We start from the raw sequence: 15,766 nt of genomic DNA, 5'->3' as shown, positions 1-15,766 counted from the left end.
CGAGTGCCTGCAGCAGCCCCTCCAGGACGAGCAAGGCACGGCAGGATTAGGTGTAGACCCCCAGTGTGTGGCAGTGCTCCTGTAGCTCCTCCCTCCGTGTGATCGTTCGTACCGGGCAATGTCGTATTCGCTTCTAAGGTTCTCTACTTGCTTCAACTACGTGGGAAAATGCACAAATATTTCTGATAGCCATACATTACTCGAGTAACGCAGGGGTTTATACACTAGGAAAACAAAAAGAGGAAGCTCCCTAGGTTTGTGGTGGAGTAGACAGAGGGAGAGGAAAAATGCTGAGCAGCACAGCTCTGCACACATCAGCACACACAGCTGGTAGCACCGGCCTCATGTTCATTTCCTCTGGTTTGTAGGTGGTAACAATTTCTACTGTTTCTTGCAAAAAAAATTACAAAAATAATTTTTTGTGATGTTTGAGGCTTCACTATCCTTTAGACCCAATCAAGCCACAAAAACTCATCCTGAGTTACTTGACAAGCCACTTAAGCTGCCAGCACTTACTGTACTGTTTCCATAACCAATCATTGTGCTGGCACAGCTACAGAAACTAAAGACCAACAATGAATCTTTTTGAGTTCTGATGCCAAAAAGTACAATCCTAAAGATCACTTTCTCTGCTTCACTTCCCTTTTTTTTTACAGTTAATTTCACACCTAAAATTTGCTGGAGCCAGCCTGTGGGGTTTTCCTCCTCTTTCCTAGTACAGAAGTAACATTTAGAATAATCCTTTTGGCTGGCTGACAAAAGTACATTTACAACTATCCAAACCTACTCTGAAGGTTTAGTAGCTCATATTCTGATGTGACTGCATTGGGTTTTCAAGCTGAAGAAGAAAAAGAGAGGAATTTTTTTTTTTCTTAGCAAGAAGCTGAGTAGAGTTCAGCAGGATTGATTCTCATCAGAACACTTTCTATTAAATTTCAAGGCACTGACACACAAATTACCCCCATGTCCATACAAAGCTCTTTACCTGAGAGGCACACAGGTGCTCCCCAAGTGCAGCTGCCCTGGCCCCTGCAGGACGTGAGTTGTGCTGCAGTGGGAGTGCAGGCAAACCCAGAAGGGCATCGTTCCTGTACAAACTTGCATTGTATTTTTACTCTGGCACACAGATTATGATGAAAGTAAAATAAAAGAGAGGATAAAAGTCTCTTTTGTATCCCTTATAAAGCTGCCAATGTTCCCTGTGCAGCCAGAGCAGGGGCATTAAGGAACCTGTGGGAGCTGACCTGGGTATGAAGCACTCGCCAGGTGAGAGGGAAGCAGAAATGCTGTGTTTGCCTTCTGGAAACATTTCCATCACCTCTGCCAAAGCTTTCCCCCCTCTGTGTACCTGGAGAAAGGCCTCTTCCACTTCCTCTTCCACTCTGGATAAGGAGTTTTGAGTTCATCTAAGTCTCAATCCCAACTTCCAATGAGGAAATAACTGAAGAGGGACAAGGACTGTTCTTTCAGCACTAGACTCCTGAACTATTTTTAAAAAGGGAATATGCTCTTTAATTGCCACTAGGAAAACAATAAATCTGTCTTCCTGGACAGTTACTCATGTGAAAGTTTTGTAGCTTATACCTCAAGTGTATTTGAAACCCACTTCCAAAAGTTAAATTTTCTGAGTTCATTAACTGAAAAAACACACATGAAATGTCAATGTAAGATGAATGAGGTATTTGCACATATCCAACAGCAAAGTGTGGGAAATAAAGGAGAAACCCCTACCCTGTTTCTTTCCTCTTCAGACAGGGTGCAGCTAACAAAAAACTTAGTAACTTTAAGACACAGGATAGACACTGGCTCTCTGGGAGGTTTCAGAGAGATTTCCCAAGAAATGTCACATTTTCCAGTGAATTAAGTCAGCCAGGAAGCCCTGATAGTAACACAAGTCCTGAAATGTGAGACCAATGTGCTCTGAGTCCTGAGATACTGAGAGAGGATGAAAACTCTTAGAACTATTTGAAGATACAAAAAGCAATGTAGATTGAAAAGGCTTTTCTCTTTCTGAATAATACAAAGATAAAATACATCCATGTTTTCATTCTATAAATGCTGAACTTGAAAGGCAGTTTAGTCCTCATTACTTTTTTGTTACATGGTGTACTGGTTCAATATCTTGGCAAGTTATGGTAAGTTCATTTTTTAGTATTTCTATTTAGCTGAGTGGTTGAAATATTGAGAAATTACTTTATTTATACAATTCTTTTTTTTTAACATACCCACCTGAAAACATGTAAAGCAACCAATATTTATCAGGTAGCTCAGCAAGTAGCCATACCTTAAACACTGGTTTTGTACAAAAACTACTTAAATTGATACCAAATGAACTGCACTGCAGTTGCAAAGTGTTTTGAGGCAAAAAAATTCCTTCTCTTCAGCTCACTTTCCACCCATCTAGCACAAGTATATCCTACCCTCTGTTCTGAACAGTGAAAAGAAAGTCATGAAACTGGTAAATTAGGACCATCTTTGCCTTTTAAAGAGAATTAAACTGGAGTTTTAGCTGTACAGAACTAAGTATTCCCTCCAACTTGTACATGATGCACCTGTATTAATTTATGCAGCTGTTTAGTTACAAGTGTTGCAAGCTGATTGTAAGTCATCAGTATGTGCCTTGTACTGTAAACTGTTACTGTAATAAATTTAATATTCATAAACCATCTGCAGACGTCTCTTGTGCCTCTCTCTTCTGGGAAGAGCAAAGATAAAAATCTCAATTCTCAGTAACAGCAGAATATCTAGTCCAGCCAGGCCTCTGACAAAAAGCAGAGGATTTCCCTCAGTGTTTGACCCCTGGCCCACTGCTAAACACTTTCATTGCATTCCAACAGAAGAACCAAAGCTCATTACAGTTGTTTACACAGAACAGCAAAACCAAACTGCTCCACACTGGAGTATGTGCTTAGCTACTTGATTAGCTGACATATAAAACTCATTCCAAGCCTTTATAAAGTGGCAGCATTTGCATTTAAATTTACTCACACTTTGTATCATTGCTCAGTCTGCTGAAAAAATCATTAGGGAAACATCAATCTCAAAATCTTTTTTTTTAACATAGAAGTACACCTTATTCTAAGATAAAAGTGATAAACTTGCAACAAAAAAAGTGAAAGGAACAATTTAAAAGGTGTTGAAAATGTATTCTAAAAGCTATGACCACTGTCAGACATCCTACTTACCTAGTTGGAAGATAATTTTATTCTTGAATAGGAACCTTTGAACAGAAGGTTCATATGACAAATCTAAAATATCACTTAACAAGTTGATACAACTGTAATACATGAAAACAGACTCATCTACCTTATTCCATGCAAAAAAAAAAAATGCAGTAAAATAACCTACACACAAAAAAAGACCCATACATTTGAGCCAAAATGTATCTTACACTTTATTAACTGTTTCTGTACATCAGGTCCCCAGACCAAAACCCACACATAATACAAAATTCATACCTCAATATGCATGTATCTTACACAACTCCACTCTACATACAGAAATCTCCTAGGTCATTATTCAGGCTGGTTTTCTTGCTTTTTCACCCACTTTTACAGGTTTGCTCCCCATTTTGGAGAGCAGCAGTGGGCAATGAGTCCTCCTAAGGGCTGAGAACACCTTTGTTTCAGCAGAGCTCACTGTTTTGGCTGCTGAAAGGAGCGGGGGGATGCATTCTCACCTTACACTGTATAACACTCCCAGGTCTGTCCAAAATCTTCATGTACCACGGACATGCAGGGTGGACAGCCAGCCACATTTAACATTTCAGCTGTACAGACTGACTAAAGGTGTGTGCCAAGAGACCCACTGATCCATTCCAAAAGTTGTTCTCTTAAGGGACGCACAAGTTCTCAAAGGAAAGCCAGGAATAAATAGGTAGGATAACCTTTTCTGCACAAGGATCTGCACAGCAGTGGCCTTTCCTCCTGGCTGACTGCCCAGGGCCATCAATCCTCCTCCCTCTCGATGTAGGGTTTGGTGCTGACCCGGGCCATCTGCCGGGCCAGGTACCGGTCCCGTGCTGACATCACCGTCTCCTCGTTGCTCCTTTTGGCAAATTTGCTCAGGGTCTCAGGTGCTTTCTGTGCTTGCTCCTTCTCATCTTTCTCCCCTTCTTCTCCAGCTTTACGTTTCTGCTCAGACATTCCAGAGCTGGAGCTTCCCTTCTCATCCACCTCTCTGTCTTTTCCCTTTCTCTCTTTTCCCAGATTACTCTCTCCACCTTTTTCCAAAGATGTAGGAGTACCTTCTCTTCTCTCTCTGTATTTCTTTTCCTCACTGCCATATTTCTCTCTCCTCTCCTTTGTATGATCTTCCCTTTCTCTGTATTTCTCTCCTCTCTCCTTCTCCCTGTCATTATACCTATCTTTATCATTTCTGGTTCTTTCTTTCTCTCGTTCCTTCTCTGAGCCCTTCTCCTCTCTCTCCTTTGCCCTCCTCCATTCTCTGCCATGCCCCTCCCTCTCTTTTCTTTCCTTCCCCCTTTGTTTATCATCTTGATCTTCCCTCCTCCTGTGGTGATCTCTATTAGTGTGATCCCCATGCCTGTGTCGCTCTTCCCTTTCCCTCTGGTGATCCTTTTCATGGGTCCTACTTCTCTCATAATCCTTTTCCCTGTACTGTTCATCACTTCCCCTTTTGCTTGGCCTGCTCTCTCCCCTCTGGTGACTTGTTTGGGCTTTGGTGCATGGCTCTTCCTCCACACTGGATGAGCTTGGTGACCTGGAATGCCTCTGGCTTTTGTGATGTTTCACCTCCTCTTCACTGCTCACAGAGTTCTCCCTTCTTTTCTTCTTTTTCAAATTTACTTTACAATGCTTGTGTCTCTTGTCATCATCACTACTATCAGTTCCTAGGTCGGTATCAGCATCTGGATTATTTTCTTTCTTAGAGGGCTTCACTCTTTGTCTTTCCAGTGGGCTTTTGCTCCTTTCGTTGGGTTCATCCTGAGTGTCAGGTTTCTCTTCCTTTATCCTACATTTTTTACATTAGAAAAGAATAACAACATTAAAAAGCCTGAAATCTGGACTTTTCTACAAACTGACTTCTGGTCAGGACTTAGGCAAGAGATGCTGCTGAAAAGTCTAAGAAAGCAAATCTGTCTGTGGCTCAGGTTCCAGGATTCCAGCACAAAGTGTCCATATCTGTCTCACTGGTGAATGTGAGCTGAGGAGTTTATCTAGAAGAGTTTGACTATGCTAAAATCTGTGCAGCCTTCATTTAAGGAAAAAAAAACATTAACTTGTAAGCCTGTGTAAGCCTGCTGGCAACTTACAGGTTTTCCTACGTGTTTGGTCCTCTATTCACATCAAGTAACTATCCAGAGAAGAAGCAGGTTGTGTGTTTTGTGGACAGAGAGAGGAACATGGTTTTTTGATCCAGTATTTCTGAAGATCTCACTTGTGGCTAGACAGAAATTAGCAACTTTTTACAGCTCAAATGTTCTTACATGCAAAATGCTGACTCAAAATGCTGAGGGGGTTATGCCTTGCCATTCTCTTCTGGCTGATGAGGAAATCCATGTTCACTCACACAAGCCACGTCTCTTCCATTACATCACACAGCTCCAGGAACAGCCTGTGGGGCTCTCTCATGACTCAGCACACCACCAGCGACATTCTGGGTCTGCTGAATGCTTGAAGGCATGGACAGCCTATCAACAACAACTAAAAATTACACTGAAAAGTTTGGTAATTTACTTAGTAATCCAGCTCAAAGGTGGGACTCACTTTAGGGACACTTCTGAGATCTAAAAATGGAGCTGTTTTCTCTCTGTACCCTGCTGTATCACCATGAATAAAAACAAAATTAAAATATACACCTGAGTTTATTTGAAAGCCTTGCAGGAAACACTACAGGACAATTTGTTTCCCCTGAATTAATTGTATGTGCCACTAAAGGAAGTTTCCTTAATTTGTAAGATTAAAAAACATAATTTCAAATGCTCTCTATACAATACAAAATCACATCATCCTGAAGACTTCATGGAGAACTCCCTTCCTTCAGGCAGCTAAGAAATTTCAGTGATCACGTTCTCCACTTGGGCTAAGAATTTACTTTCTAACAATACAATCTCAGACCTAGAAAATCTTTTGATGAAAGCTGCATTTTATTTGTGATAGCAAACAGTTAACTAGTGACATCCATGCTTTAAACCTCTATCAAATGAAGTTTAACCTGAGTTAATTGTCTCAAATTGTCCAATTGCTGTATACAAAAAATATCATCTTCATCCACATTTATCCACAGAATGTTACCATGTTAAACACCTAAATAATTCAGTCTCATCTCATTACGTTGCTTTGGAATGTTCACATATTCAGATTTCAAAATACTTCCACTGGATTTCCCATGTATTTGACTCATTTCCTTTTACCACTGTACCAACACTCAATTTAGTCTTCATGCAACTCAATGTGGAGTAAGTACAAAGTGAAGAGACACATTCTTTACAGGCAATTCATAGCATATTCATTTCCTATGAATACTTACTGCTATGCTCACTATTTTACCTCTTGTCTTCCTCGTGATTCAAAATGTGTAACTTATACAGATTGCTAAATATTGTGTAAACCAAAGAAAATGTAGGTTAGAATAATACCAAGCAGGATTACAATCATAACAGTCCTCTTGATACCTTTCAGACAGCATCCCTGTCCTGCTTGTTTCACGTGTCACTGATGATGATGATCATTAGTTATTTACCAAATAATTCAGTTCATCAGCTGTATGAAATTACCAGTTTACCTTACCACAGTTTTAGTGCTCTGTCTAATCTTCCAGTGAATACAGAATCACAAATAGCCAGTGCTGGTTTTCATACCTGAAACCCTGCTGGAATCACATCTTACCTGGCTTCACGGAAGCTGCATTTTGGCATCTCTTCTTCCCCCACACGCTGGTTTAAAAGATGTCTGTAGAATCCACTGAGATCCCTCTGTTTGGTCACATCCAGGTATGCTGAAAGAAAGAGAGGTTGGGATTTACAGTGCCACGAATACTCATCACAAACAACTCACAACTGCAATTTCCATCTTGGAGGTTTTCAAATCCAAAGTGGAAAAAGCTCAGAGTAACCTGATCTGGCCTCACAGCAGACCATGCTTGGAGCAGGCAGCTGGAACAGGTGGAACAGCTGGAACAGGACCTTCAGAGGTCCACTCCAGCTAATGCTCCTACCTCCTGTGCTTCACATCTGCTCCTGATGCTGACCAGAATGTCTGAGGTAAGGACTGGAAACAGCACTGTACCCCAGACTTACGAGTCTTCCTTCAACAACTGACCCTCCCTCAAAAAATAAATCACCAACCAAATGGTACTGACACACAAACAGAGGAGCTTCCTCTGTTCCATATCTAACACATGCAAAGGAAAGTAACAGACCAAGGTTGATCTGATTCAGGATCTGCTGATCAGGTCCTCTTTGATTTTAATTATCTCAACCCTCACATAGAGACCACCAGAGGAATACATTCTACATCATGTACAAGGCCCTACTTCTTTTTCAGGACAATTATTTCACTATGAATCTCACCCTCAAGAGCTGATTCTCTTCTTTCTCTCTCCTCCTCCTCAGCTCTTTCTTGCAGCTTCTTCTTATAGGCTGAAGTCACAAAAGCCTCTTTGTGTGCAAACTCTCCTCCTTCCATTTCACGCTCTTTCTGAATTTTTCTTTCCATTCGTCTTTCTTGTTCCTTCTTCCTAATCTCGGCTGCTTTGAGGATATTGTGGATGTATCTGGGCTGAGGTAGAAGGGAAAAGTTACCATGCTGAGAGGTAATTGTGGTGGCTGAGAAAACACAAATTGGGATTGATGGAGACGTTGAATTAAGTTGGTAATGGAAGAAAACTGTCAGGAGCTACTCTAATGTGTTTTCCCTCTGACTGATAGCTACCCAAAACAAACTGCCATTCCTCTCAGACCCCTAACACAGCAGGTTTCCCAGTACCAAGAGAGGCTGCTGTATTCAATCAAAACAGTCATCCCATCTTTGACTAGGAGGTTTTTTACTCTAAATGAAAATAAATGTTTTTTTGATTTTTCATCCCTCTGTCTCCCTAACTGTAACAGCCTTGCCCTTCTTTTAAGGAGTGTGAGCCTTCCTTTGATCCAGAGCCTTACAAGAGCCTTGAAATGAACAAGAATAAGTAACAAGCACTGCTTTGTAGCTTACAAATTAACCACTCATGTTACCCCAAGCAGCCAGAGTTGAACAGACAGGATACATTCTCAGGTACTGACCTTTTTGTCATCATTTCCTGCTAACAATTTGGCACTGCTTTCTTTCTTCTTCTGCTGCATTTCATCATAAATGCTGTCATATTCATATACTGTAGCATCTTCTTCTAAAGCCTTCTGAATCTCCAGTTTAGTCTAAAACAAAAACAGGGAGGAGGAGAAGAAAAGATGTCAAAATGATAATAATGAAATCTTTACTATTTTCAAATAGTTGATTCCTATATTATAATTTAAACAGATCTATAGTATAAACTTACCCATCAGAACGTTGGGAGTAAATTAAAAATAGTCCCTTACCTGTTTCATTGCTTGCTTTTTCAATGCCTCTTTTTGAAGACTTTCCCCAACAGTTGGCTGTAGGAAGGATGCATTACAGAAAAAAAATTAATTACATTGTCACAGATTCTCTACCATTCTACCAAACAACTATATAATAGTCCAATTACAGACAGGTGTGGTACAGAAAATACTGAATTCTTCCTGCACGTCCATCAGAGATGTAGCATAACAAGCAGAGATACTGACAATCACATGAAAAAAGAAAAACTGTATTCATAGTTAAATAGAAAATTCTGCAAGGATTTGGTATTTATTTCAAGTCTCATTTGTATCATTAGCTGTGTATTTTCAGAAATAAGAACATAGCTAAACAGCATGTACTTCAAATGTTACTGTTTAATTTCTCAAGATAAGCATGCTACAAAATAGCAATACTAATCTTTCCTAAGAAGAAACAGATCCCTACTGAAAATGTTTTCTAACCATACTGTCTTACAAAAACGCTTTGCATTTTATTTACTTTTTTCTTTTAATTAGTTTTGACCTAAACTACATATCTACCTTTTCTCAACCAATAGATAATAGATAATGTTTATTAAACAGATCCACTATAATGGCAGGACTTGTATCCTTGTTTATGTAATTAAATATCTCTTAATCTTAAAAAGCAGAAATAGGAAGGAAAAATCCTTTTGCATTTTGGCAACTTCCCAAGCCTTGCAACTTTGACTAATACATGTTTTGTGTCACATTTAAAAAAGGCAAAGAGATTCTGTAATTTGTTGTTGCTGATTATTTGGACTAGAATTGGATACAGTCCCTTATTTATTTATGTAGCTGGTTGGTTGGTTGACTGGGGGAAGTAGATAGTTGATTATTTAGTTTAAAACCTACAAGAATCCTGGCTTCATTCATCTCATGTTTACCTCTGCTTTCAACACTGAAGAACTCAAGTTCTGAAGAACTAATGTTGAGAAATAATTTACAATGCTGTAGTTAATTTTATAACATACATCTTCTTTTGAAAAGGCTATAAGTGAGTCAGTATAAACCATACACAGCCATTTATATTAGCATAGAACACACATCAGCATTACACAGAAAACCTCCGTTTCCTCCTGGTGCTTGGGAAAGAAGATGGTCCTTTGTTTGACGCACTGAGGGTCACCCTGAAGGTTTCCTCTGTGGGACACTTTTACAACACTGCTTTAACAGAAAGGTACCTCAACAGTGAAGAATCTCCCCTGCACTATTCCAGAAAGCAGGGGCTCAGTGAAAAACAAAACAGATTCTGCAGTTACATTTACAGAACAAGCTCCATTCCACCAAAATATTTGAAACCCTGTTCAGAATGTTCTCCTTGTCTGCCTACATGTAATAAATGCACTGATCTACAAAGATAAGGTAAACACTCACATAATACATAATCCTCATTATTGGACATATGATGGTAAAGAAGTCCATCTGCCATTTCTCCAGACTGGCAGTAAGTTTACAGAAAACAAACACCTTCCCCAGTGGTTTATGGTGGACAATTTCCTGTTGTGCTCTGAGTTCTGACAGATGAGAACTTCCCATCCTTTTGTATTGTTTTACTTATCAACTGCCCATTTATTAAAGGCCTATAAGCTCAGCAATCTGTCTCATACTTTTTCCCTCCCTCTAGTCAAGCTATTCTTCTGAAGCACAAAGCTTATAATTCAATATTTTCTGAAAGGAGAAAACGTTTTAACCCTCTCCTGTGAAAGGACATAGAATCCGTGCAAATCAAGGAACTCTGAGAAATGAGGCTCTCCAGTCCCCCACTGCTACCAGACCATGGAAGACAGCTTGTACACAACTGAGAGTTATTTAAAAAAAAATCAAACAATGAATTACCCCAATCTGCTAACATTTCTCATGGTTCTCTCAATTTCTTAGCTCCTTCTCACTCTAAAATGAGCCACTTACACGCTCATGTACACGGATTTCAGAGTGAATCCTTATGGCCTGCCCTCACAGAGAACTGCACAATGCAAGTACAACCTGCACACGAGACTCCAGTCTTCATGGAGTTAAAAAACAAAAATCACATCAGGCAACAGATTCCTCTCTCAACTCACAACATTATGAGCCATGGCTACTAGCAGAAGATCAAGAGAATGAACATGAAAAACAAGTCATGTACACAGAATTAGCTTTTCTCAGCACTCCATCCTAGTTTCCAGAAACCAGATCAAGGACTTCCTGAACTGAAGGATGCACCTGAACCATTGTTTGCCACCAAGAGCATCCCTTAATTTGACTAATCCATTTCTGAATCCATTTCTATTTCTGGCCATGCCACAGCATCCTGTGGCAAGGAGTTCCACACCTTAACTACCCAACTTCCTTTTGTTTAGATTAAACCAGTTACCTGGTGATTCCATAACACAACCCACTGTTCATATTATGAGAAACAGCAACATCACCTTACTTCTCTGAATTATTCTTGATTTTACATACATCATCTTGATTCTTTTCCACTTCCTCCTTCTCAGAAAACTCTTTCCTAGGAGCCCCTTTACCCAGTCTTACTTTGCATGCAAACTGTTACAAAAACTCTGGTCAGCACCAACATCAATTACTCAGCAAATCCTTTTAGTCAGACTTTTCCTTTGAAAAGTTGCAAAGGGAATGGAAGCATCCATAAGCAAAACTAAAAATCTGAGTCTACAAGAAGATAGAGTTGTCTGCTTCTTTTCAGCTTCTGCCTGCTTAAACACTCCATTTATCTTGTAGGTGGTCACTAAAAACCCACCAAATCCAGCTGATACATTCACAGAACTGTTCACACTGGCTCCACAATTTCCCTCCCAAATTTAGCACCTACTGAGGTCTATTTGCAGTTATTTTTTTTCATCCTGTATTAACAAATGAGTTTGGAAAGACTGAGTATAGTACAGGAACATACACTGGGTAATTCTGGTGCAATCACAAACCAGAAATTTTATCTGCTGTACCACAGAGATAATTTCAACTAAACTCCAAAGGTAAAAAGGAACAATGAACAACAGACTGACAAGGCACCTTTTCCCATTCAACACTGGATTTCCAGAAAATTTCCATCCCAGATGCTCTGTTTCTTATGAACTAACACAAAGTCCATCTCCAGCAACTAACAGCCATTAATGTGCTTAACCACAAGGAAAAAAAAATCCAAATTCCTTCAGCACAAGTAGAGGCAAAATCTGAGTGAAAAATGCATAGTAACATTAAAAAAAAGGGAGCAGAAGTTTGGTATCTAATATATAATCACAGACAAGTCAGGTCTGCAGATTTCCCAGCACAAACTTTATTAGAGTTCAGTTAAAAATACATAATCTCCAGACATTTGAGATGTAGTTCTGACTGATAAAGTCACAGACAGGAAATGAAACCCCTCCCAAATGCTGCTCCTTATCTTGAGAAGCTCTGAAATCATTACTGAACTAATAAAGTAATTCTGATTTGTAAAAAAAACCCAATCTTCTTTGATAAAGGCAGTTATGAGATTATTACTTTTTGCTGGGTATGTACCATACTGATGAGCACAACAACTTTTAAGAGCTTTTATAAAAGACTGACAGTGAATCTGTGAGCTTTTCTGAAAGGGAGGATACTTGAGATGTTAAGCTAAAAGCTGGCAGACAGCATCATATATTATTTTTACTAGAATTATTAACATTCATTCTTTTGTTTCAATGTTTAGATATTAAGAGAAAATGAAGAAGGAAAAAAATACAAGCCATCCCCTAGGGAGGTTCCCAAACCTACCACACAACATTTAATGACAACAGATTAAATGAAATTGATTCCTGGGATCTGGAAAATGTGGGGTCAGATCCTTAATGCAGAGAAAGACACCAAATCCCATCTAAGAGGGGAAGTGCTCCATTACCACCTCCAGCAGCTGAACCTAAAGGAAAGCCTCTTTACAGCCACAGGGGAGGAATGCACCTCTGAGGATCACAGCTAAGTGAGGGAAGAGATGAGATTTAAAACACATTTGTGTCCTGTAAGCTGCACTGAGGCAGTTTCATGTTGAGGGTTGAGTGGACACCACTAGAAAGGTCCTCAGCCCTTTCCTGCCCTGTAAATCATGAGCTCAGACACCTTCAACAGCAACATTCCAGATTTTCTAATGGAACCAGGTATACACGGGCTGGGAATTGCTAAATCCAGGCTTTCTGTGACATAAAATTAACAACTGCTAGTTCATTAAAATAAAAACAGATTTTAAAAAGTAAATATTTTGGTGAGTCAGAAATCGACCAAAATTATTTGATGCTTTATTAGCATTGTTTTTCTTGACCACACAAAAGAGCAAGCATGCAGTGAAGCTCTAGGGAGGAAGGAAGATGTTTGTAGCACAAGGTTCTGTAAGAATCCCAGCCCAGCTCATATCCCAGCCTGTTCCTGGGCACTTCCCCTGCTTCCAGCAGCACATCCAGGCGGGATTTACACAGCACACAGTGCCCTCTGCTGGGGCAGGTACAGACAGAGTATTTTGAATCTCATACTTTAAAAGAAATTAAAAATTAAAGATTATAGAAAAGAACACTCTCACACAATATCATACATCTTCTCTTGCTGTAGAACTTTTGGGTTGTACAGCTTTGCTTTTGTTCCCAATATGAACGTCATAAAATCAATTACATCAAATTTGGGTGGAATGAGCTAAAGAATAAAACACACATAACTACCACACTTAGTATTTGAGTGAGACCTGTTGATTACTATTGGTCTTTCTATTTGCAGGCATTCACCAGTGACAGCCAACAAATCTCTTTATAAGCTACAGTTAACTCTGGCAAACAGATTGTCACATGTTCTGAATTTCTGGAAGAGTTGACAGAAAGTAAAAAAATATCACTTCCATGTAATGTGTACTAAAGAAAATACAGATCATATTTCACACTCAAATCCAAAATGCTGACATATATCCTAATGACTGCCAAAACCTGATGCAGCCATTAAGGGTTGGACACAAATAAATTTGCAGAATACAGGGTAAATTTCAGAAGAAAACTGTTGAACTGACCTCCTCATCTGACTCATCTGCAAACACCGAGAGCTTCTTTGAAACAAGATTTTTCTGCGGCAACTTTTTGGGCATAATAAGCCCATATCTAGAGGGGAAAAAAAAAAGTTACCTTTAGCATCACTTACAACATAGCACATTCCAAACCAAAGATCTGCTATTTACCATTTGAGAAGTAAAAGGTCAGCATCAACATAAGGTATAGAAGTTATATGTGAGCAGCCTTTGCAGCAGAGCACACTGGACACTTCTCATGGCGTTTCTGGATGCAATGATTGTCCTAAATTAGGACACAAATCCCTCCTGTCCAGAGTTCTCCAAGTAATTTTCTTTTCTCTCTCAGAGAAGTTAGATTTTTTTTTAAAATACCAACTGTTTAATCTGAAAGGATTTAGTTTTAGTCTATACCAAGCACTTTCCATGTCTATGTTTGCAGTGCTGTAATTTCATGTTTTGCTGACAATGAGACCACAGGTGCTATGGCAAAGGACAAGATTTATAGTCAGATTAGGTCGCGCTCCAATTAATTAACCACACACAAACAACTCTTCTGCTGACAAGGTCCATCTCTCTGCTAAACCCACTTCCTATGGGTGCTGAGCAACCTCTAAATCGGGGGTTTCTCGCCCAGCTGCCTTTCCCTGAGTCCATCGCTGAGTCAATAGCTCGCCACAGGGTTGCGAACCGACTGAAACACCCCCCCATTCTGGGGTACCACACATGGGTACACCCCAACATTCTGGGGTACCACACATGGGTACACCCCAGCATTCTGGGGTACCACACATGGGTACACCCCAACATTCTGGGGTACCACACATGGGTACACCCCAGCATTCTGGGGTACCACACATGGGTACACCCCAGCATTCTGGGGTACCACACCATTCCTGTGAGCGCTGTTTGCTTCCCTGAGCCCGCCCTCAGCTCCGTCTGACCCGGCCGCGGAGGCCGAGCAGCAGCCCCGGCTGTGCCCGAGGGTGGGAGGTGTGAGGGAACATTGAGGAGATTGTCCTCCGTAAGAGTGAAAAACACCCCCAGGCAACACCCCCGCACCCTCAAGCGCCTGCCCGCTGCTCGAGTTCTGCTTGTTTTTAATAAACACAGTTTTAAAGCCAGGCCAACACAGTGAGGCCGTGCGGCGGACACCTGGGACAAGCGAGTCCCTGGGCAAGAGTTTTCCAGCGCTCTCCCCTGCCCTCAGCGCCGGCCCCAGATCCCCCCCGAGCGCTGCCCCCAGCCCGGCGGGGCCCGCCCGCCCCGGCCCTGCCGGCACTCACTGCTTGCCCAGCGCCGCCATCTTGTCGGGCCGCCTCCCCCGCGCAGCCGCTGCCGTTCCGCCGCCGCAGATTCCTCGCGGCCGAGTCCTCCCCACGCACTTTCCCCGCCCGCCCCGGAGACCCTCACGGCACCGTGCCGCGGTCCCGCTCCGGGAAGGAAGCGGGGAGCGGGCGGAGGAGGCTGGAGACGGCGGGGGATTTTTTTAACAGCTCGTTGTCGAGGGGCGAAACTGCCGATCAGGGAAGGGAGATGGCGGCGCTCCCTGAGGGCAGCAGCGCGGGGAGCTGGGGGCGCCTGAGGGCAGCGGCGGGAAAGGTCCCTGAGGAGGGAGAAGCCCTGAGGGGGAAAAGCCCCCGGGACGCTCCTGGGGCCGAGGCTGAGGAGCCACGCTGGTTCCTCTCCCCATCACCGACCTGTCCCTTGTTTCCCGCTAAAGACTGAAAGAGGAGTTTAATTTCCCAAAATGTTATTAAAAAAGTGATTCTGCCCAAAGGGACATTATTGGAAAGATTAAATCTCACTGTAGACGGTGCAGTTGCTGTAATCTCAAGCTTTATCCCAATAAGAAAGCTTTTTGTGTTTTATTAATAGTGTTAGGCTTTTCTGCAACGTGTTCAGAAGAACATTACAAAATGCTGATTAACAGCCTTTATTTTAAATTATTCCTAAAAGGTCCTTTAAGGAGACTGAACCTTGAAAATTAATGCTGTATCATTTATGAGCCTTGTAACTTGGGACCCATAAAGATATCCTTTCTTCTCATTTTCCCATCAGAATTAATTTAAAAAACCCGTAAAACTTTTATTAAGCCTTTAAAATTCGGTAGCTATGCTGGCAAAATTCTTCCCTTTAATGTTTTTATTGCTTTTTCTTGGTAATCCTTAACAAACTCCCTATCATCTTAACTAATAATCCCTAACAGATTT

The 15,766-nt window shown here is 41.2% G+C and overlaps 1 protein-coding gene across 1 annotated transcript; it reads right to left on the bottom strand.

Moving 5' to 3' along the window:
• Window positions 1-3,369: 3,369 nt before the first annotated feature.
• On the bottom strand, window positions 3,370-14,870 carry NSRP1 (nuclear speckle splicing regulatory protein 1). Its single transcript, XM_066563607.1, has 7 exons — window positions 14,840-14,870; window positions 13,560-13,647; window positions 8,537-8,593; window positions 8,243-8,374; window positions 7,535-7,742; window positions 6,852-6,960; window positions 3,370-4,974 (listed from the first exon to the last, which is right to left on the bottom strand). Exons 1-7 carry the CDS (start codon window positions 14,857-14,859, stop codon window positions 3,948-3,950), a joined length of 1,641 nt encoding a protein of 546 aa, XP_066419704.1. The 5' UTR covers window positions 14,860-14,870; the 3' UTR covers window positions 3,370-3,947.
• Between the last annotated feature and the right edge of the window lie 896 nt (window positions 14,871-15,766).

Source organism: Molothrus aeneus, chromosome 20, assembly GCF_037042795.1.
Source record: "Molothrus aeneus isolate 106 chromosome 20, BPBGC_Maene_1.0, whole genome shotgun sequence".
Taxonomy (NCBI): domain Eukaryota; kingdom Metazoa; phylum Chordata; class Aves; order Passeriformes; family Icteridae; genus Molothrus; species Molothrus aeneus.
This window is presented reverse-complemented; position numbering and strand designations above follow the sequence as displayed.

Coding starts and splice junctions, on each gene's coding strand:
- NSRP1 (XM_066563607.1), bottom strand. CDS start 14,859: ATGGCGGCGCTGGGCAAGCA. Junction 13,648..14,839: donor ATGGCGGCGCTGGGCAAGCA/GTGAGTGCCGGC, acceptor TTTCCCCTCTAG/ATATGGGCTTATTATGCCCA. Junction 8,375..8,536: donor AAAAGCAAGCAATGAAACAG/GTAAGGGACTAT, acceptor TTTTTGTTTTAG/ACTAAACTGGAGATTCAGAA.